This window comes from Lethenteron reissneri, chromosome 44 (genome assembly GCF_015708825.2).
Source record: "Lethenteron reissneri isolate LAM-NWPU_2019-01 chromosome 44, ASM1570882v1, whole genome shotgun sequence".
In the NCBI taxonomy this organism is placed as follows: Eukaryota; Metazoa; Chordata; class Hyperoartia; order Petromyzontiformes; family Petromyzontidae; genus Lethenteron; species Lethenteron reissneri.
Window position 1 is genome coordinate 9,149,266 of NC_083822.1, and position 23,764 is coordinate 9,173,029.

General features: G+C 49.7%; 1 protein-coding gene across 1 annotated transcript; it reads left to right on the plus strand.

Moving 5' to 3' along the window:
* The first annotated feature begins 4,302 nt into the window (after window positions 1-4,302).
* Window positions 4,303-21,928, plus strand: LOC133353466 (cdc42 effector protein 4-like). The gene is made up of 3 exons (XM_061569731.1): window positions 4,303-4,948; window positions 13,157-14,367; window positions 15,658-21,928. Exons 2-3 carry the CDS (start codon window positions 13,924-13,926, stop codon window positions 16,291-16,293), a joined length of 1,080 nt encoding a protein of 359 aa, XP_061425715.1. The 5' UTR covers window positions 4,303-4,948; window positions 13,157-13,923; the 3' UTR covers window positions 16,294-21,928.
* The last annotated feature ends 1,836 nt before the right edge of the window (window positions 21,929-23,764 follow it).

A 23,764-nucleotide genomic window follows, 5' to 3' on the forward strand; every position in this document is an offset into this window, starting at 1 on the left:
GAGGTCAGGTCATGTTATGTATGATTAAGATGGTTTTCTATTTATAAATAAACGTGTGGGTGATTTTTAATTGCATCTACGTGCGTCTCTATATTGTCTTTTGGGTTTTGTTTTGAAGATTGGAGACGTCGCTAGAAGGGATGATGGACATTGGGTCCAGATTAAGGACGGAGGAGGGAACACGCACTGCAGCACGTCCACCGAGGAGACGGAGTGATGAAATTAGCTCGTGGGCAGTTGCTCGGTGGATTACATGGAGGCGGCTTGGTGAGGCCTGGTGAGGATTCATCATGGTTGATTATGATGATGGTGATGATCAGGCCTTATACTCATTAACAACGGGCTTGGGCGCATCAGCTTTTTATGTCACAAATTTCAGCAGAGATCGTATCCATCTTCGTCAGCAATGACCGATCCGCTGCTAGATGATGGCCTTCCCCAGATCTCGCAATCTATCACGGTCGTGCAATATAACAAAGACAAAGACCCCCCGTATAGCCTTAACAGACTGTTGGGGCAAGTGCTGTTTGCGAGCACCTATGATGGCCGGCACGGCACAAATGGGGGGGGGGTGGGTGGCCAGCACCATGCCCGTCCGCCTTTGTCTCCCTATTAGCGATGTTTACACACTACATCAGGTACCCATTTGAGGCTGAGTTTAATTAGGAGAGGCCCACAACTGATTCGGATAATCATGACTGGTGTAGGTCGTGAGCGGGAACTGAACTCTGGTCGCCGGGTTCCAAGCACAGCGCACTAGCCACTGCACTACCGCTGCCCACTGCGATATAACAAAGGTGAAGATCCCCCGTATAGCCTTAGCAGACTGTAGGAGAAAGTGCTGTTAGCAGCAACTATATGAAGGCTGGCACGGCACACGAGGGGGTGGCTGGCCAGCACCGGGCCCTATAGCCTTTGTCCACTGCACTACCACTCCCCATAGCGATCTAACAAGGCCACCTTACACCTGCACACGATCTAATGGCATAGCTCCATCTCCGCGGGAAATGTAATTCTCAAGAAGCTCGCTGAGATATCCGATTGATACAGCTGAAAAACACAATTTGCCAAGACGCTCATGATTTTCAGCCGTGTCTGTGTCATGGTTTGGCGACCCTGAGAAAAAATATCTTCACCCGGCGCACCACATTCAGTATACCTACCTACTCGCTATCCCCTTGTGGCTATCGCTTCTGATCACGTGCCCACCTACCGCAATCTACGACCCGGGTGGAAAATACTCTCACCCTACACACCACATCCGGTATACCTGAACGCTGTGGCTTGTGGCTGCTGTCGTCACGCCTCACCGACTTCGGTTAAGCAGCAACCACGGAAACTATTCAGCGGGAGATATCAAACCCTGCGTAGCGCCCGAATCCGCCCTGCATGCAAAGTGCAAGCAGAGCTGGCCTGCTTCCCCATAGCGGATGAATGGCATCTGGCCACAGGTCCTTGAATCAATCACCCCTCCCCCACACACATATTGTTTATAGAATAGTCATCTGTGGGTATGTGTCTTCGTATGTACGGTGCATCTGCCAGTCATCTCAGTCAACCCACGGCACCTGGGTCTGTCCCGTGACCTCTTTGCCAGCGGGCCTTCGGCCACTTCACGTGGCCTCTAAGTGCACCTAGCCTGGCACAAGGGCCGTGGTTCCGTCACCGCCACTTCGCTGCGAACGGCGGTTGCTGTTGTTGTATGTATGTAGGGGGAGCGGTGGTGCAGCGGTTAGCGCGCTGCGCTACGAACCCGGCCACCAGCGTTTCCATTCCTGCTCACTGCGAACACCAGTGACGATTATCTGAACCGGTCCTGGGCCTCCCATAGGTCGACTCAGCCTCAAATCAGTACCTGGTGCGTTGTGTAAACATCTTCACTGGTGAGCCAAATGCGGTCAGGCGTGGTGCTAGCTACCCACCCCCTTGTGTACCGTTGCGGCCTTCATAGGTGCTCGCACTTGCCCCAACAGTCTATTAAGGCTATACGGAGAGGATATTTGTATTTGTATGATTGTATGGGTGGAGCGTGAGAAACCCGGTGAGACCTGAATTCGATTCACAACATCCCAATGCAGGAGGGCCCTCCCTGATGCTTTTTCTCAGTTGAGGCTTCGCTGGGTTGTTTTTCTTACTGGGAAAATCAACAATGCCGTCAAATTAAAATCTGGGGGGACGCACGATGGACTCATCCATCCGATGTCGCGAGAATGAGAAACACGTTGTCGGAAGTCAACAGCAGATGTCGAAGCTGCCCGAATGGTCCACCGTCACGGGAACGTGGGATTTCCACTATGCTGAAAGAGGGGACGCTTTCCCAGCCATGGTTGGTCGACCACCACGCATAACAGGCGTTATAGGCTGCCGGGCTGGCTATATTCTGAACCGCCGTTGTGCTGTACATCTATGCTCCCCGCCTTCACCAACCCACACTGGCCAGTTCCAGCGAGGTGAAGCAGTCAAATAACCCCCCACGATCTGCACGGGCATTGGAGAAACCATTCATCCAGCAGTGGATTTATAAATGACTGGCCACATACTATAATTAGGTATGTGCCAATTACTGTAGATACGTGTGGGGGTGGGGGGGGGCTCTAGCAGTTATCGCTCTGCGCTACAAAACCCGGCTATCTGAACCAGTCCCTGGGCCTGCCCTAGGTCGACTCAGCCTCAATTGAGTACCTAATGCGATGCGTAAAAAAAAGAAAATTGCCACTAGGGAGACAAATGCGGCCGGGCGTCGTGCTGGCCACCCACCCGCTCGTGTGCCGTTCGGGCACCTTCATAGGTGCTCGCTAACAGCACTTGCCCCTAGAGTCTGTTAAGGCTATACGGGGGTGGGGGATCTTTACTTTGGTGCGTAGAGTGGGTACTCCCCCAGGGCCCGCGTCCACCTAAGAGCCACTCACCGAGCCCGTGTAATTAAGTGTCATTAGCCCGAGCGTACACATCAAAAACTGGGTCGGGGGTCAAGCAGATGATGGGCGGTGAACAGAGGCGGGCGATGCAGTTGGAGAATCCCGAATTTAAATTGCGGGGGGAGCGGTGGCGCGCGCAGTGAACGCACCGCGCGCTGTGTACCCGCGCGACCCGGCCCCGACTCGAAAATCGATCTCAGGGCCGCCGGGTTCATGGCGCGCTGCGCTAACCGCTGCGCCACCGCTCGCGCAGTGCCCAACGCACGACAACTTTGTCGTTTGACTGCCGAACGAAGGCATGTACCCACGCCGTGTCGCGGTCGTGGGGTTGTTTCGCCATACTTCACCACGCTGAGCAGTGCCGGTTGGTGAACGGGAGCACGTAGAATTGGTTCAGAAATCACTCCCCGCTGACGCTGAGCCGTGACCGGGAATCGAACACGACGGATGCGTAACGCAGTGCGCAGACCACTACGCCACTGCTCCCCTTTAGCATAAAACACATTCCATTATTATTAAATGCACCAAGGTCTTCATCCAGCGGAGGATTGATCGCGTCTGATGGTGACACCTAGGGTGCGATTCACAAGGTGACCAATGTAACATTTCATCCGATTTATTTCGGCGAGAACGTGCCGATACATCTCCATCAACGCCATCAAGGGACCAATTCTGCCAAAGGCGATCCGATGCGTTCAAGCTGTTCCGCCAGCATTGCAGTAAACACTCGCGGCCGCCTAAGAAGAGCGGCGCCGCACTCATTGCTCAGTCAAGCAGGGAGAAGACACTGCGTCCATCCATAGCAGAGGTTGGTTTGGGTAAGATCGCGTAAATATATAAATGTGTCGTTAAAACCCGCCACCACCCGACACAGCCAACTAGTAAGGGTTGTCACGTAAACAAAACGTGGCCAATTCGTCACGAGTACAGCACTAGTGTATAGTGTAGTGTATAGTGTAGTACACTAAAACAGCACTAGTGTATAGTGTAGTTTATAGTGTAGTGTATAGTGCAGTATACTAGTACAGCACTAACCGGTGTGTTGGAGAGCCAAGCGACGACATTTACAATCTGAGTACGACGTTTCGCCAGTAATTACAACTAGCTTCATCAGGCGACAGCCAGATTTGTGGAGAAGTCTTACTGTTTCGTTCCTTATATAGAGGCGTAGATTACTGAGGCAACGTACATTATGCATTATGTTGTGACTTGGCTCTCCAACACACCGGTGTGCTGAACTAGTCACGAATTGTCCACGTTTTGTTTACGTGACAACCCTTACTAGTTGGCTGTGTCGGGTGTTGGCGGGTTTTAACGACACACTGATATATTTACGCGATCTAACCCAAAAAAGCCTCTTGACTTAAAGCTTTCATGACTGCAGGAATTCATATTCTTTGGGTCTTTCGGTAAAGTCACGTAGCTAGGTTCGAAGAAAATAACAAAAACCACGACGTTTCGATCGCAACACAAGCGGACGACCGCTTGTGTCGCGATCGAAACGTCGTGTTAAAAAAACCCCTCTATTATGGATGATATTGGCCGCGAAAGCCTCCCACGTGTTCAACTGAGAACACCGCTTTGCTTTGCGACCGCCACGCATCCCAGGCATCGAAGTCGCGCGCACTCAGAGCCGCGATTCGGCGTCTCCCGGCAGCGCGTTCACACGGGTTCACTAAGGCAGCGCCGCGTGCGTCACGGGCCCCGTGGGCTCGGGGTTGGTGACGAGACCACGGGAGGAGGAGGAAGAAGTAGACGAGAAAGAAAGGGAGGGTCTTGGAACCGGACCCGACCCAACCCAGCCCGGTCGGGCCCGGCACATCAACCCCGGCTCGACTCGGTCGTGAGTGAGCGGAGATGCACGCCACGAACTCGCGTTGCGTTGCGCGCGTGACAGCTCCTCTTTGCGATTGTGCCACGGACTCTTGAGCTTTGAATGCCGAGTTGTTAAACGCGGTGGACTGTGCACTGTCGTGCCTCACATCAACCGACGCAAAACAACACCAACGAACAAGGCGCCCGTCCACCACGTGAGTAAGATGCCAGAAAAAGTTTGCCATGCGTTTTTGTTATCAAGAACTTTTCATTCGTACGTCTGTGTGTGTGTAAGAATATGAAAAAAGTACGTCTGAAAAGGTGCTGATGTGGGGAAAATATTTTTTATATGATTAACGTACTTTAGAAAGGTAGACATATCAGATCAAGATTGAAACTCATTTTACTGAATTGTTACTATTGAGGACGGAGCGGTGGCGCAGTGATTTGCGCCGTGCGCTATGAACCCGGCAACCCAAGTTTGATTCCTCACCACGACTAACATCCGTGGCGAGTGATAACCCGAACCAGTAAGTTCTGGGATGTCTTCTTCCTTCAACAAACCCGCACTGCCCAGCGTGGGGAAGTATGGTCAAATAGCTCACGTGATCGACGCGGAATGGGCAGCCCTCTTTACCCTGCATTGCATTTGACAAAGGGCTGATGTACTTTCCAGCGTGGGTTGTTGCAAACATGTGCGTTTCTACTTACACACATCACGAGCCCGCAGTGATTTCATTAGCAACGCGTTAAAAGCTAAGAGTGCTGCGTGGGGCGGAGCAGGAGGGGGCAGTGCGACAAGTGTTGTACTCTACTTCTACGTTGCAGCGTCCGTGTTTCCCATCTTCATATGAACCGTACGGAGCAACGTGGCGAAGTGTTTTGTCAAATAAGTATCCACCACGGCGACCAGCGTGGGGAGGACCTACCCCATCCAGGAGTGGATTAACCATGGATGATGATGATGATAATGACAAAGTTTCGTATGAGCAGTCTCAAGCGTATTTTGTTTTATCCAGGGGAGACGTCAAGAGACCAGGAGAGAGTATCTTTATTAAGAGAGATCTGAGCCACCAACATGACAAACAAGACGAATAAGATAGATTTAAATACAGCAATGAAGCAAATATAAACCAGGGCAAAAAAACAACTGCGGAAGAGTGGGGGGTTTGGCGTGGCACGAGTTGGTAACTGACAACATGATCAAATAATTCTCACGACGTTATTTTATTATGTTTTATTTTTATTATTGTATTATTTTATTATTTCCATTTTACGTGACTTTACCGAAAGAACCAAGAAGATGAATCCCTGCAGTCACGAAAGCTTTAAATCGAAATTTATGACAACAGGAAGTCGAGTCTCGAATGCCAATGGATCGGAACTAACTCCGTTTTAGGTAAAGGTGCAGGCCTGCAATTGCAGGCTCACGCCCCTGCTGGATGAAGGGCCTCCACGAAGAGGGATCTCTACAGAGGTTATTTGGCCTACCCTCCAACGATCGCCAGACGTTTTCCAGGAGGTTGGAGTACCCACATTCTACCCCACCACGCACGACCGACCGTCTGTGGGGTGCCAATTCAAATCGCTCGGTGGTCAGAGCCGCGCGTGGCTACGGCGGTTAAGAAACTTGCACCATTGTTTCAATTCGGATCAAACCGGCGACCTCTGGATTTCCAAATCCATTGTGCTTAGCCATTACCACCCCGGCAGCATCCAACTCGGTAGGATTAGGCAATGGGAAATAACGTTAACAGACGCAAATGAGATGTGTAGCCTTAGCTCCCCCTCCTCCCCCAAGACCCCTCGGGAATTTACTGCCCACGAAGCCAAAATGCCCCCCCTCACCCCCCTGCGCGAGCAGCCGTCAAGTCGCTTTAGCCGAAAGCAAAAAGAGCCGTGTGGCTGTGGCTCCATCTGCGGGCCCTCAGATGAGTTACACGTCACCCGGCAGCGTCCCGTGCGCACGTGCAGCCCCGATGTCACTCCACGAGCTGGAGCGAGGGGCCTCCCCAAACACCGCGTGTACAGCGATCCATCCCTCCACCTATCAACTCATACATCTACCCATCCACCAATCTACTCGTACATCTACCCATCCACCCATCCACCTATCAACTCATACATCTACCCATCCACCCATCCACCTATCAACTCATACATCTACCCATCCACCCATCCACCTATCAACTCATACATCTACCCATCCACCCATCCACCTATCAACTCATACATCTACCCATCCACCCATCCACCTATCAACTCATACATCTACCCATCCACCCATCCACCTATCAACTCATACATCTACCCATCCACCCATCCACCTATCAACTCATACATCTACCCATCCACCCATCCACCAATCTACTCGTACATCTACCCATCCACCCATCCACCTATCAACTCATACATCTACCCATCCACCCATCCACCTATCAACTCATACATCTACCCATCCACCCATCCACCTATCAACTCATACATCTACCCATCCACCCATCCACCTATCAACTCATACATCTACCCATCCACCCATCCACCTATCAACTCATACATCTACCCATCCACCCATCCACCTATCAACTCATACATCTACCCATCCACCCATCCACCTATCAACTCATACATCTACCCATCCACCCATCCACCTATCAACTCATACATCTACCATCCACCCATCCACCTATCAACTCATACATCTACCCATCCACCCATCCACCTATCAACTCATACATCTACCCATCCACCCATCCACCTATCAACTCATACATCTACCCATCCACCCATCCACCTATCAACTCATACATCTACCCATCCACCCATCCACCTATCAACTCATACATCTACCCATCCACCCATCCACCTATCAACTCATACATCTACCCATCCACCCATCCACCTATCAACTCATACATCTACCCATCCACCCATCCACCTATCAACTCATACATCTACCCATCCACCCATCCACCTATCAACTCATACATCTACCCATCCACCCATCCACCTATCAACTCATACATCTACCCATCCACCCATCCACCTATCAACTCATACATCTACCCATCCACCCATCCACCTATCAACTCATACATCTACCCATCCACCCATCCACCTATCAACTCATATACCCATCCACCCATCCCACCTATCAACTCATACCCACCCATCCACCTATCAACTCATACATCTACCCATCCACCCATCCACCTATCAACTCATACATCTACCCATCCACCCATCCACCTATCAACTCATACATCTACCCATCCACCCATCCACCAATCTACTCATACATCTACCCATTCACCCATCCACCTATCAACTCATACATCTACCCATCCACCTATGTACCCATACATCTACCCATCCACAAATCTACTCATGCATCTACCCATCCACCTATCTACCCATACATCTACCCATCCATCCGTATATCCTTCAATACACATATCTAACCATCCATTCGCTGGCTGCCCTTCCCCATCGCACCTCCAATCAACACGGTTGGCTACGTACGATTCGAAATAAGTCCAACATACATCGACCTATCTATCCATTGTATGTATCTGTGCGGATCGTGGGCGCTGTGGAGCACACACGTGGGAGCATACAACTACAGTACAACTAGTGTACCGCTTTGCTGCACTCCCCCTATAGCTGATCAACCACGAATCGCCGCAGCAGCCGGTAGCCCCTGTCGGGTCGACGCTTCGTCCATCCAAGCGCTCGGCAGGTTGCAGCCTGCTTAGCTTCCGAGATCCGGCGCATTCAGGGATAATTTGGTCGTAAACGTCCAGAATATCGTTGCATACATCATAAATAGTCAATTAGATTCACATCACGTTAACTGCATGGATTTTTACCCATTAATCGCTACCAGTGGTCCCGTGGAGTGAAAGTTATTAGATCATCAGCCACGATCTGTTGGTGTTGGTTGGAAGACATTTCAAAGTCATATCACTGTCACAACCAACGTTACACCATGGCTGCGCCCCCATCACCCCCCCCCCCCCCCTGTGATGCCCCCCCCCCCACGCCCCCGTATCTCCTCTCTCTCCATGTACCAACAACTTCTGTAATCTCTGCTCTAACCAAAGACACTGCCGGGCAACGCATGAAGCAGAGCGATAGAGAGAGAGATGGGAGTAGATTAGCGCCATTGATAGGGGGCGAAAAATGTTACGTGTGTACCAAACAAGATGTTGAGAGAGATTGCGAGAACCCCAACAGCCTCGGCGTGTAATCTGCTACTCTCTATGCAGAGAGAGAGAGAGAGAGCGCAGGGAGCGTAACAGATTGCGGCCCCATTACTATTCAGTATAGGGAGGGAGCGGTGGTGCAGCGGTTGGCGCGCCGCGCCACGCGCAACTACGCCACGGCTGACATCAGTGGCGAGTGATGAAGTGATATGTGAACCGGTCCTTGCCCCACCACCACCACCACCACGTTCTTCCTTCTCCTTTCTTTAGCAAACAACCCCTTTGATCGATACGACGTAGGGGGGAGAGGCATTCATCCTAGAGTGGATTGATTTTTTATGTTTACATTTGTAGGGTAGATTTATTCACAATTAAGGTCGTCAGCTCTCTGGTGCGTTTTTGGGTTGTGCCGCGTAAAGTTCGGTATGATGCCCGAACGTTTCGTTTCACTTGCCGGGAGCTTATTCGAGAACTTACAACAACAAAAAAACTCCAAACTTTGCGAGCTTACTTATGTACTTAGGGAATGGACGACGCTTCCGGCACGTGGAGCGAAACGTCGGGTCCGCCTAAAACTCCACAGGCGCTACGACCCGAAAAACACATTTGGAGAGCTGCAAAGCCCAAACTCCTTCGCAAAAAAGATAATAACCCCCACGCGATAGTACAATGATACAAAAACACGTGGAGACGCTGCCTTGGCAGTGATGCACAAGCACAACTAGCAAACAAACTCCACACATTCGTCAATAACACCGCCCTAAAATTAAAAACGTACATCATGGGCGACGATGCAGGTCATGGCCCTTACAATTGCACACGGCTCTGCGCACCGCTTTCCATTCTCTCTGCTATGAATAAGAGGCATGGCCCGAAACGTCTCCGATTGTATATACAGGGTTTTTTTTTCTTCCTTTTGGAAAAGTAGCATTAATAATTATGTAAAAGAATTGCTCAAGAGGCGCGAGGCAACCGCAGAACAAGCAGCAAGGCAGCCGCGCGGTCAGCCGGCGCCAAACAATCACCAAAGCTCTGCGGTCCTCTATATGTTACGGGATTATCGGCCAACTAATGTGTGGTTACATATGGGAAGATTACAACGCATAGAGTTGACAGTGTGGAGCGCTGTTGGTGCATCTGCCAGTCATCTCAGTGAGTCAACCCATGGGCACATGAGTCTGTTCCGTGACCTCCTTGCCAGGGGGACCTTCAACACTTCACGTGGCCTCAAAGTGCACCTGGCATGGCAGCGGCTTTTGACTGGCCATCGAACAAAGGCGATCACTGCATCGCCCGCTTTCAGATGTGCTTCTGCGGCTGTCTGGAATGCTCTTCCTTCCGATATTAGGAAGCCACTGGAGCTATGCACTTTTGAATCTAGATAGGAAAACTCATTTATTTTTGTGTTTAGTGTTGTTGTCCTTCCCCCCCGCACCTCCGATTAGCGCGGTTGGCTACGTGCGGTGCGAAAGAAGTTCAACGTACAGTCTCATAAAAGCGCCGTGGTGACGTTGCGGCCACTTAGTAGGCGAACGGCGGTGGTTGTTGTTGTTGGAAACCAGGCGGAGTCCATGTAGGTTAGTCAGTTTATCACGTAGGCTTTCGCGACCAATATTATCAATAATGGAGTTTTTTTGGGTGAGATCGCGTAAATATATAAATGTGTCGTTAAACCCGCTACCACCCGACAATTGTAAATATTGAGTTTTTAACTCCCCAACGCGCCGGTGTTGCTGTACTAGTAACGAATTGGCGTGTTTTGTTTATGTGACAAACCTTAGTAATTGGCCTCGGCAAGGTAAGGTAAAAGGTAAAAACAACGAGCCTACCTTTACTCTCCCTTTTACCTTACCACAATACAATCACTCTACCCGTACCTTTTACCCTTGAGCAAGGTAAGGTAAAAGGTCAAAAGCAACGAGCCTATTTCTACCCTATCTTTTACCTTGATCCCATACAAAATACCCGAGTACAGGGTAATTACTGGGGTACTACACATGAAAAATGTTTATAACAGATACATGCTAGGTAGAGCTCTTTATTCATATAGAATACTCTCGATAATTCCATTTTTAAATTGGAGGCCACGGAGCTTTTAGCGAGCGGTAAACAGGGTATTTACCGGGTAATTCTTCCGCGCTACCTTTACCCTACCCTTTACCTTACCCCTTGGCATGTCGACACCTTTACCTTTACCCTTTTACCCGGTAAAAATGGTAAATTACTTACCTTGCCGAGGCCTAATCTGGCCCCAAAACGCCACTATTACGGAGCCCATACGTGCGCTGTACTGCCTCCTACTGGCGACTCAGGGTTATGGAAACCTCCTCGCACACGCGAAAAGAGTTTCGCGACATTGATGAGATCCACCCCCTTGCGTTGCCACCACAGCGCTGGTTTACGGGCCGCGTGCATAGCTACCAACGCCCCAGCTATTGACAGCACGCCGCATCCATTAAAGGTAACCCAGGTAGGCCCTTACACTTTTGATGTCATCCCTTTGCTAGGTAGGTGAAGGGGTCCCGCTCGCAATAGACACGCGCTAGGTCCGCGCTGTATGTTGGCTGGCACTTGGCTGGAACTAAGCACGCGATGTGCAGCGCACCTGCACCTTTAATTACACACATCACACAGCCCCCCGCCCCCCCAGCCCAACTCGAGCTAATGACCTGGGGGGGGGGGGTAAAGTCACCACGCGCTGGGCGACAAGGGTGTGTGGCCATAGCGTGAACATACCGCGATCAACCCTTGATGAATATATAATTTTAGTGTATACATACCTGTCAACCCATACGGTTTACTCCGTATTGCTGTACAGGGAAATTTAGTTTGTAGGTCCATACGGCGTACATCCGTTTCAATACGGGCAAAAACACTTTTTTTTCGTCAATTTGTTTGCGTTTCTCCCTTGTGGTGAGACTTTGTGGGATGAACGTTGAGATTTACAAGGCTACGGGGTGACCGATGAGGTCTGAATTGGTCTGTAATAAGGTCGGGCACTGATAAGGGGTTTGACAGGTACGTGTATACATGTTGAACGTGTGGCCGAGTGACTCGGAGGCCACAGAGAGAGAGAGAGAAAGCGCTGAAATTGCCACCGCTGTCAATAGACACCGGGTTCTAATCCAGGCAACTGCAGGTGATTAATATAAACCCAACCCGCTGTGGCCTCGCTACGTGTTGCGACGAAGGGTCCGTTACTCGAAAATGTACCTGTTCATCTTCTGTCGAGAATACTCTGTCTTAGTTTGCAGATGAACAGACAGACCTGTTCTACACCTGAGGACGGCTGCTTGCGTTGTGGCCGAAACGTCGTGAGAATTATTTTATTATGTGTTATTTTTATTATTTTATTATTTCCATTCTACGTGACTTTAGCGAAAGAACCAAGAAGATGAATCCCTGCAGTCACGAAAGCTTTAAATCGAAATTTAATGTACCTGTTGTTAACGGTTTTTATTGTATTGTTATTAAGTCCACGGTGTTGTTGACGAAGTGCATTCGTTAGTTGTGCTGTCAACCACAATTCGCGTAATTTAAAGCAAACTCTGGTTGGTAAACGATAAGTGGTAACAAAAAAAACCCTAACTGATAAACCGCTTACGTGGAACATATAGCAAACGGCTGTGAACTGAGGAGCAGCAAAACAACGACGAACTCTCATGAAGCCCTCTCGTCACTCGCAGACTTTGCCGTTGGTATTGAGCTCGTCATGGGCAACACAGAGAATAATACGAACCGGTAATGAAAGTCAAGAACCGGTAACCGTTTCCAGCGGAATGTTAGGAATGGATGCACCGATTGGCAACACACGAACGTGCGGACGGAATTGCGCCGTGGGTTCGATCTCACGTCCAACACCAGTGACGATTACCTGAACCGGTCCTGGGGCAACCCCTAGGTCGACTCAGCCTCAAATTAGTTCCTGGTGCAGGTATGTAAACGTCGCCACTAGGGAGACAAAGGCGGTCGAGCGTGGTGCTGGCCACCCTCGTGTACCGTGCCGGCCTTCATAGGTGCACGCAAATTCGTGAAGCGTTCATAGGTGCTCGCTAACAACACTTGTCCCAGCAGTCTGCTAAGGCTACACAGGGGGGGGGATCTTTGTCTTTGTACCTGTGTCTGAAACTACGCCTGGTGCCAAGGGCGCGTGACTCCACGTAATCTCACTCGTGTTGTTGTCGTTGTTGTCTTTGTGTGCTGTGGTGTTGCTCACAGACAATTCGCCCGTGGATGAGACTGAATTTGCGTTCAAACCCCGTCGCCTGCGACCTCCTGTAAGCGACACGGGAGCGCCCTCTTGTGGAGGTTCCCTGCAACTTGGACCAGCGCCTCTTCCGACTCTTCTCTGCCTTGACGAAGTCACAGACGACATCTTATTTAAGTTTAAAGAGAACCCGTTTGTGTTGTTTGCTCCACAAAAAAAGGAATGCGCGTTGTGAACGCGATTCAGCAACTAAAGTTGAAGAAACAACTTAAATATAAATTGAACGGCAAGTGCAAATCCATTATTAACCGGACGGATGTGTAAATTGAAATCAAACCCTTATTATCGGTAGCAAAAAAAAAACATGAGCGTGCAATTTTAAGTAGATTACACTTGAACTGAGATGACTGGCAGATGCACCGCCTGTGCCACCTCGTTGCATTTTAGCCGCCCGGCGCTCCGCCCGTTGGCGTGAGCGTCGCTACTCCGCCGGTCCGCCGTCGCCGGTCCGCTTCTGAACTCAACGGTCAAACAGGAGCGCCTTCCACGAGCCCTCCTCCACAGTCCACACAGAGGCAGAGATTCCCTCCCGCGCAGCCCGCAACGGGCTGTTAGGGCAAGTGCGTTCTCGTGAGCGCTCCGCGTCGTCAACTTCCCCCACTCGGGTGTCCACAACACCATGCCCGCGGTATAAGCGGAGCCTCCTCCTCCCTTGCGCGCCCACGTACACACCTAAACGTATCTATCGTCCAATCGGTCAACCCTGGCTTTCCGGACAATGCCGATCAGCAAACACTTCTCCCCAGGCTCACCCGACTCGAGGATGGGCAGGAGGCGACCTCGGCTGGAGATCACGAGGGAAATGATCAGCGCCCCGCTCGGAGATTTCCGTCACACGATGCACGTGGGTCGCGGCGGCGACGCGTTCGGGGACACGTCGTTCCTGCGCGAGAGACCCCCTCCCGAGAATCCCAGGTACCGCCGCGGGGAGTCGCCGCCCCCGGCGGGCAGGGAGAGCCTCCTGGCCCGCACGCTGCGCGCCAGCAAGCGCAGCCTCTCGGTGGGACGCTCGGCTCGCCTGTCGTCCACGTCGACTTCGTCTTTCGTCGCCGTTCCGCTCCCCTCGTCACCGTCCTCCTCGGCCTCCGCCTCCTCGTACTCCGCCTCCACGCCGAGCTCCCCCGTCGGCGTCTCGCAGCCGCTGTCACGGAGCGAGATGGAGGTGGGCGGATCAGGCGGTGGCGGTGGAGCTGGTCGCTTGAATGGATCTCAGAAGTGGTTCTGTGATATCTTCTTTGTCAGGGCCATTCATGGCGGTAAATACGAGATGGAAGAAGTTCACTTAAAAGTAGGGGTAAATGTTTTCCTTGTCTCTTGCTTTAGTCAAATTTGAATCGTGATTGCACTCTCGGTGTCGTGTCATATGCTGAAATATGGGTTTGACTGTTAATCCATTCGGAACACTGGCGTGGCTCAACCCTGCTTAGCCTCCGAGATTTCACGAGCTCGTGATTTAATCACAGACGCATTGTTGTTGTGCTGGGGCACCCCTTTGCGAAGTTGCCAGTGTGCGGTGAAGGCACGGGTGACTGCTGAAAATCCATATTGCAGGAGCAGGCTGTTGGCTCATGGCCACACTTTCAGCTCTTTTGAGTTGGAAGGTCCAGACAAGGCTGAGAGCGTTCTACATGCAACGTGGTGGCCACATGACCTGCACACAAGGCATTGTGGGAGGCATGCCTTCCTGCTGTGTTGTGTGAGCACACTTGTTACTGTTTCTGGCCGTGAGGGAATTGCTACAATGGAGCTAGAGACAATCCTGGGCAGACACTGCAATGCAAGGTTCGTTCACAAGCCTCTTCTCATTGAGACTCGAGAGTATCGTGTAATTGAGCCACTTGGCAGTTTAAGCTGCTGCCTTGTTGATAAAATACAGTTAGAGGTTCTGCATTGGTGAGGTGGATGGGTGGCTCAGAGGTCAGACCTCTGAGCTAACACCGCTGAAGGTTGGAACCCAAGCAGCAACCTGCGATTAAACCAAGTTATCAAGAATAGTAGTGAGTTGATGGTCTCAGCACTGAATTTGGGTAAATTCTAGCACTGTGAATTCAAATATCGGTTTCACTATCAATACGATGAACATTACTCTCAGGAGCGGAGTGGATGGGAGAGGGCTGCCCCCTTCCGTGTGGACCAGAGGTCACTTGAAGGGATATCAGAGGTAGCTCTGTGACATCCACATCCGTGGTGCCGTTATATACCAAGGAAGTTTTCACTCCTCTGGGAAGAGTTTCGAATGCATTCATAGTCACGTGACACCGACAGCATAATCATGATACGTTTGAGAGGAAAGACGTAATTATATCAAGAAGATCGCGATCATCGGTGTGAAGACCCCCACCACTGCTGTGAGCTTCAGGAGGCTCAGTGATCAAGAGGGGGAAAAAAAACAATTGAAACCAAATCATCTATATGAATGCACTAACCAATGCCTCGGTATGCTCCGTTACAGGTGCAGTGCATCGCGCCGCCTGGCGGAGAGCGGGCGAGCCGCTCTCCGGGACCCGTCCGGACCCCTTTGGCCCCTGTGGGCTCAATCGCCGGGGTCACGGCAGGGTTCAGCCCTTACTCCGGCGGCGGCGGCGGCAACGCGATCGCTCGTCCGAACGGCGCCATGGACGGCCAGGAACCGCTGTTTGACCGCCGCGACCAGGCGCTCGCGCACTCCATCCCCGTGCTCAAGCACGCCGAGTCCGTCATGTCGTTCCACGTGGACCTGGGGCCCTCCATGTTGGGTGACGTCCTCGGAGTGATGGGCTCGGAAGAAGGAGGCGCGGCGGCTCCGGGCTTCGAGGTCGTCGCCGCCGCAGCCCCCGCCGCGACGCCGGGGCGGGGCGGGAGCAGCCGGGGCGGCTCACGGAGTTCCAGCGCCAGCAGCAGCGGGGGCAGCAGCGCCACGCTGGCCGACGACGCGGCGTCCCAGGGTGACGGCGAGGGTGACGGTGGCGCGTGGGCCGCTGCGGCGAGCGAGAAACGCCCGGCCGCGCTCCCTGCCGCGCTCCCAACCATGCCGTTCGTTGCCTCCCTGCACCACCACCATCACCCGTTTGGGTCCTACCTGGAGGACGACGAGATTCTGCCCTTTTGAGCGAAGCCTGTCGGCGCAGATCTTGCGATCGCTTGCTCATGCCACTGCTGGCTGGTGGAAGGACCTCCACTAGGAGGGCACGATAAAAAGCCACAGCGCCCCCCCACCCTCCCCCTCCTTGGCTTTAGGAGGTATTTGGCCTACTCTTTCACGCTGCCCAGATGGCTTGCAAGAATTCAACGTATCCACACTTTACCCCAACAGCACACAGGGACCTGCCGATCGTCTATCCATGGTGTATCCATTTGTGCTGCTGGGTGGACAAATTCATGAGGCATGTAAGACACTTGCACCTGCCGTGGAAGCTACGTGAGCACGGCTTAATTTCTCAACTGAACACGTAGCCAGTCGCTAATAGACTGGACGTGGTGCCACGTTGATTATCATAGCCACAGCCATAGCGAGGTACGGTGAACTGGATGTTGTGTGCCCGGGTGCAAAGAAAACATCACTACCAAGTCACCAACCAGGACTGAAATTAAGCCCTGCCTGCGTGCAATATGCACACAGGGCGTAGGTGCCACATTAAATGGAGATTCGACCACATCCTCCGCCACCAATTAAAACAAACAGTTCTCACCTTGTAGCTGTACACCTTAGGCTGTCCCACAAGAGTTTAAAGCTTCCTTTAATGTAAATGATGGGCCCATCATTATGGACCTAAATTGATTTGAAAATAAGTTACTTCACTCAGGTGCCATCATGCCGCTGCTGCCCGTAACTTTACGGCCGGTTTTGTCACTCAGGAAGCTTGTTATGCAGTCTTGGTGTATGAGCCGCAAGATCAGAGCTGTTTTAGTCTTTTTAATGCATGTTACTGAGCAGAAGGACAAAGGTGCAGGGTGTTCAGTGCCCTGGTGTTGCACGTGCTGCTGTGCGGTGGCGGAGGTCATGGACACGAAATAAGGCACCGAAAGGCTGAACGCCATCATTACAATTCTCCCCACGCAGGATCCTGGGGTTACGGGCGGGTTCATGATTTTTGTATCAAATCGTCGACTGCTTCGGGAGACCGTGCTGAGACGCCGCTTGTGCCTGTTGCGGGAGACGCCAGCTGCGGCCGTTTAGTGGCCACGCGGCTCGCTTCCCAGAGGCCCGACCCAGCAGAGTAGCTGCTCCGAATCGGATTTGTATGTATGTTGAACTTCTTTCGCACCGTACGTAGCTAACCATACTAATTGGAGTTGCGGGAGAAGGACAACATCAAGGACTTCATGCCCAGCTGGCAGAGGAGGCCAAGGGAGGAGGCCAGTGTCCTCATGGCTGCAGGAGCAACAGGCTGATCATCACCTCCAAGGTCTGGGACTGAGAAGGGAGTTGGCCTTGCGGGCTCACGGCTGTGAAGGACCCGGAGGGCTGGAGACCCGGATGTTTGCCCCCCATATCTGATCTGAATCTTGGGGGATTAAAACACCTCGACTCAATTCACTGAAACTTCCGAAAAGCATGTGTGCTCGTGTTGGCAAGCAATGCATCTATTGGCAGGGCCATGCCTTGCTGAAGAGACTCGGTGAAGACGAAGCCGATTCGAGGCTGCATGTGTGTTGTGTCGTTAAAATATTGACCGGTATGGTGAATGGAACTACAAATTTAAATTGTTGTAATGGAAATTATTATTTGTCATGAATATTATCATTAATTTGTGGATTCAAATATACAGGATGTATTGCATGCATGTGCGTAGCGGTTAAACTTTTATTTTACTGATGAGATAAAAAAAATTACATTCCGTTTTGGTTTAATTGAATTCGAGCTACATGTGAGTTGTTAATGAAATACTATAGAGCAAGCGCCTTAATATTCACACACCAGGCAATACAATTCTAGTCATTCAGGGTTGCGATTAGATTTAGCAATCGATTATTTTTGTGAAATTGCTGTGAATGTAGCGGCTTTTAGTGACGATAGGCGGTGAGGTGAACCCATGCCATGCATCACCACGTGAATCGAAAATGAAATAGAACAAAAATAACCATGATACTGGTCTGTCCCGCATACAATGTTTTCAATGCGGTGTATATCGTGAGTATATAAGTATATAATAATCGATTAATATATGGATCCGCACGCGTCTACTTAACGCCTGAGAGGATGAACGCCACAGTGAGAGATGGTGATGGCTTGGGGAGGCCTTCATCCAGCAGCAGATAGATCATGGCTGATGATAATGATGATGACTGTTTAGACCATAACGAAATCATATTGCACTACCGTGTATATTAGCAGGTTTCTTTATGGGTATTCTCAAAGGTTGAGAATGTATGCTTTTCTCAAACCATTACTCCGGTCCTTGATATGTAAAGAGCCCAAATTGTGTATAGCCATAACAATTTACAATGAGCAAGTCATAATACAGGTATTTATATGTATTTTTTGTTAATTCATGAAAGTATTTAGGAAGCTGAGTCTCTATTCTCATTATTGTATTATTGAGGAGCGGTGGTGCAGTGGTTAGCGCACTGCACTGTGAATCTGCCCGCCCGCGTTCAATTCCCGTCTGCGACTCACCAACCCGTTACTGGCGAATTATGGTCAAGCAACCCCCACGACCGACACAGCATGAGAAGCGCCTCAACATTTCTGTTCTTTGTAAATGCTGGGTGCCTTGTTGGTACCAAAATCAGTAATGTATCGAGCAAACGCAAGGACTTAAGCACACCGCAAACTTTGACTTATTCTTATTTACACCATGCGCGTGCTGTATACGTGTTGATCAGCGGTGTGTACATCAGAGGTGGGGAAACATTTAACTTATTGAGGCTCGAATAGGACTTGGTGGGGACGCACGTTAACGCACACACACACATGCTCAGTCACTCCAGTCACGAGGAGAGGCCCCGACAGTGACTGAAGTGACCATGTATGCTATGCTGTAAACTAGACAATTACAAAGACTCTACGAAGAAAACTATAAGCAACAAGAACAACAAAAGTGTTTGGAAGGATGTTCGAAACTAGGACAATTATAGGTACACGAAGCTGGGGAAGAAATCAAATTAAGTAGATAAGAAATTTCAATAATTGGATGCAACTGGGAGTATCTGATACTGGGAACTAGATGGATGGAAGGCTACAATTGTCAATGTATTTGAGATAGGACATGGCACACAGAGATGCTGAAATTAACCCCCCTCTAGTATCCAATTAGTGTGGCTTAGGTTCTTGCAGTGATGGATAACCATGGTTTGAGGGCTGTATAGAAGTGGTAAGCCTCGTCTACAGGGCCGGATTAATGCAGGGGGCTTTAAGAGTTGCAATGTGGAACCTTACGATTTTGAGGCCCTCTAAATATTTTGTACAGTACTGCTTTAAGATGGTTGAAACGACATATGTCATGATAAATTCTACAGGTAAATAAGTAAATTAAAGCCATAGAATAACAATGTGAATTACGACTGGTTACGGGCAGAATAAACATATTTTTTTTAACTTTCATTGAAACCTTTACAACAATTCGTAAAACTCATAAAAAACACAGAACTTAAATACCCACGGTGAATACCAATTGGGTGTTTGACATTGCACATGTGTGCTGGTAAAACAGTCAAGGGAAGCAATTGAATATACAAAGAAGGGCCCCCTCAATAACTGTACCAGCCCTGCGCCCCTATCAAACTTAATTAATATTCGCCAAGATGGCCCACTCTGAGAATGTATGCATGTTGAACATCCTTCGCACCGTACGTAGCCAACCGTGCTAATTGGGGGTGCAGGGAGAAATAGCACACACCTAACTCTGTTGAAATTTAGCAATGAAAAAAAAAGCCAAATAGTTGCACAATCATATTTCTCCACGCCTCCGTTCAACGTTCAAGCATGGCCAAAATGTAACGCAATGGCATCCAGACGAGGAAGTGATTGGAGAGCCCCAAGTTACTCGGCTCTTGCCTTTGCGACAACACCTAAACGTAATGCGGCGCTGCTCGTATGGGCCTCGGGGCCGTATGATACAAAGTCGTGGGTCGCTTCCAGCCCGTGGACTGCAGGTTACCCTGCAGCTGGTTTAGAGGATGGCATTGCAGTTCGTCATTGGTTTCGCGTGGCCACTTTGTTTTGCTGTACTCATACTTTCCTTCGTGAAGGGCACACACGTTTACCCGTAAATGAGTTCTCGCCCATATAAATGGCTTTTTCACTATGATGAATGCCATCTGTTAAAGCATCGAATATATATTTAAGCAGAAATAATGACAATGATTCAGGCAATTGCTCAAAATGTTTGTGATGCCCTCTCTCTATATGTGTGTTGACAGGTTAACGGCAGGCATTAGTCATCATTTTTAAACAATACAGTATATTTATCTCCCATTGTAGCCTCATATACACAATACATACGCAAAGATTCCCCATATAGACATGCAGACTGTTGGGTCAAATGCTGCTGGCGAGCATCTATTAAGGTCCGAACGGCGCCACGATGGGATGGTGTGGCCAGAACCGTGCTCCGGTTGTCTTTCTTTCCCCAGTGCGGACGTTTCACATCATACCAGGTACTCATTTAAGGCTGAGTCGACCTGGAGGAGCCAAGGTCCAGTCCCAGATACCACTTGCCACCACTGGCTTTATAACCGAGGCCGGGAATTGAACTCCTGATCGTCCGGTTTGTTGCGCAGTACGCTAACCACTGCGCCACCGCTCCACCCGTTCATACATATATACTCCAAAAAATACACATGCAAGTATACACGCATTTTTGTATTGGTAGTATGCCACACATTTTCTTGCAAAAGCCACAGCATGGTTAATTACTGAATTATACGTATGCACCCTCAATCTGGGGCTCAATTACTCCGGCACCGGGCCGAGAACCTGATCACGTGGTTTCTATTCCCGGTCGATTATTTAGGTCAACTTTCCAAATGCCCTCCACTATATTAATGAAACAAAACATTATCAACAAACAGGACTCAGCCAAACATCCCATGGCAGGGCCCAACCCCTTGAAACTCTCAAGATTATTTCGGAATTATTATTTGTATTGTTATCATCCAGTACATGGGGAGAGAATCTTCCCTGATACCACTACAATAACTCCAATAGTGGTTACGACCGAACGCTACGAACCCAGGGAACTTGAGTTCAATTCCGGGCCAAGGCTAACATCAGTGGCGAGCAATACCTGAACTGGTCCTGGGCAATCCACTATTTCCCCGACGTCCCAACCAAGCACCACCAACCAGCCCACACTAACCATGGTATGGTCAAACACTGCCCATGACCGCTTTCATCTAACAGTGGATAGATAAATGGTTGTAACTTAGCTTAAACGTGTACGACAAGCAGGAATGGGAAACTTGGGTTGCAGGCAGACCTCCATACGTAGTTTATATATGTGTAAAAAAATATGTATTATTAAATTTGTATTTACTACGTCAATGTTAATCAACGTACTATGTTGTAACCATATCATATGCGCGTAGGTACTACGCACTACATTACTGTAAGCATATTCATTGAGGTTATTTTTGCTTCCATTATGAATTAGTACTTTTGTATGAAGTGGTTTTAAGAAGCTTGTTTTCACCAATACCCGGTATGTGAGACTATAAAAGCACTGATGTGTAAATCGTTGAATACAAGAATGTGGATTTTATACACGTGGTTAAATAAAGGGCAATGTTGCTCAGAGTACCCAGTTGTGTGTGTGTCTGTGTATCACTCATTAAACCGGGTGCTCACGTCTCGCGAGTTTATGTTCTCACCCCTGTTACAATGATTGCACACACACACAAAATCCATCATATTACATTTGTGGGATATTTTTCACCTAAATTGAATAAATCCCAGTTCTGAGAATTACTGTATATATTTGAATGGAATGGACGAAAACCCTTTCCGGGAAATATAAAATGTGTGCCCTCATATACAGGGTTGTCCAGATGTCTTGTCACCCCCATTTAATTCTAGAAAACGTAATTTATTTAAATACCAATGGGTGTGCAAACTTAAATGAATAAGCAAAGGGAAAACATGTTTAAGGGGTCAATCAATTTGGGGAGGTCATGAGACATCTGGACCACTTTGTAGCTAACAAATGGAGCGCCCTGAGTTCGATCCTCGGCCACAGACCAAAACCAGTGGTGATTGATATCTGAATCGGTCCCAAGAACCCTTCTTCACCAACGTGCACTAACCATCATGGTGAAATATGGTCGAACAACCCCTACAACCCCCACGACTCGCACGGTGGGTAATGAGGAGGGGGATCTCATGCAACAGAGTGGATTAACAAAATTATTGTGCAAGGTCAATGCAAGTTCAAGGTCAATGCAGGGAGCAAGACTTTCGCAGTGACTCCAGAAGTCGTTCTGTTCATTACCCCGGTGCCAGTGTCTGACACAGGGAGGTTTCACTGCTAGCTGTAGAGTTTTCATGGGGATTCCTTCGTCTTGTGCATGGCAGATGTTTGTGTTTAGTGTGTAAGTTGTTCTTTCCCCGCACCTCCGATTAGCACGGTTGGCTACGTACGGTGCGAAAGAAGTTCAGCATACATACCTACTGCCCATAGACTCAACACTGCCCATAGACTCAACACTGCCCATAGACTCAACACTGCCCATAGACTCAACACTGCCCATAGACCAACACTGCCCATAGACTCAACACTGCCCATAGACTCAACACTGCCCATAGACTCAACACTGCCCATAGACTCAACACTGCCCATAGACTCAACACTGCCCATAGACTCAACACTGCCCATAGACTCAACACTGCCCATAGACTCAACACTGCCCATAGACTCAACACTGCCCATAGACTCAACACTGCCCATAGACTCAACACTGCCCATAGACTCAACACTGCCCATAGACTCAACACTGCCCATAGACTCAACACTGCCCATAGACTCAACACTGCCCATAGACTCAACACTGCCCATAGACTCAACACTGCCCATAGACTCAACACTGCCCATAGACTCAACACTGCCCATAGACTCAACACTGCCCATAGACTCAACACTGCCCATAGACTCAACACTGCCCATAGACTCAACACTGCCCATAGACTAACACTGCCCATAGACTCAACACTGCCCATAGACTCAACACTGCCCATAGACTCAACACTACCCATAGACTCAACACTGCCCATAGACTCAACACTGCCCATAGACTCAACACTGCCCATAGACTCAACACTGCCCATAGACTCAACACTGCCCATAGACTCAACACTGCCCATAGACTCAACACTGCCCATAGACTCAACACTGCCCATAGACTCAACACTGCCCATAGACTCAACACTGCCCATAGACTCAACACTGCCCATAGACTCAACACTGCCCATAGACTCAACACTGCCCATAGACTCAACACTGCCCATAGACTCAACACTGCCCATAGACTCAACACTGCCCATAGACCAACACTGCCCATAGACTCAACACTGCCCATAGACTCAACACTGCCCATAGACTCAACACTGCCCATAGACCAACACTGCCCATAGACTCAACACTGCC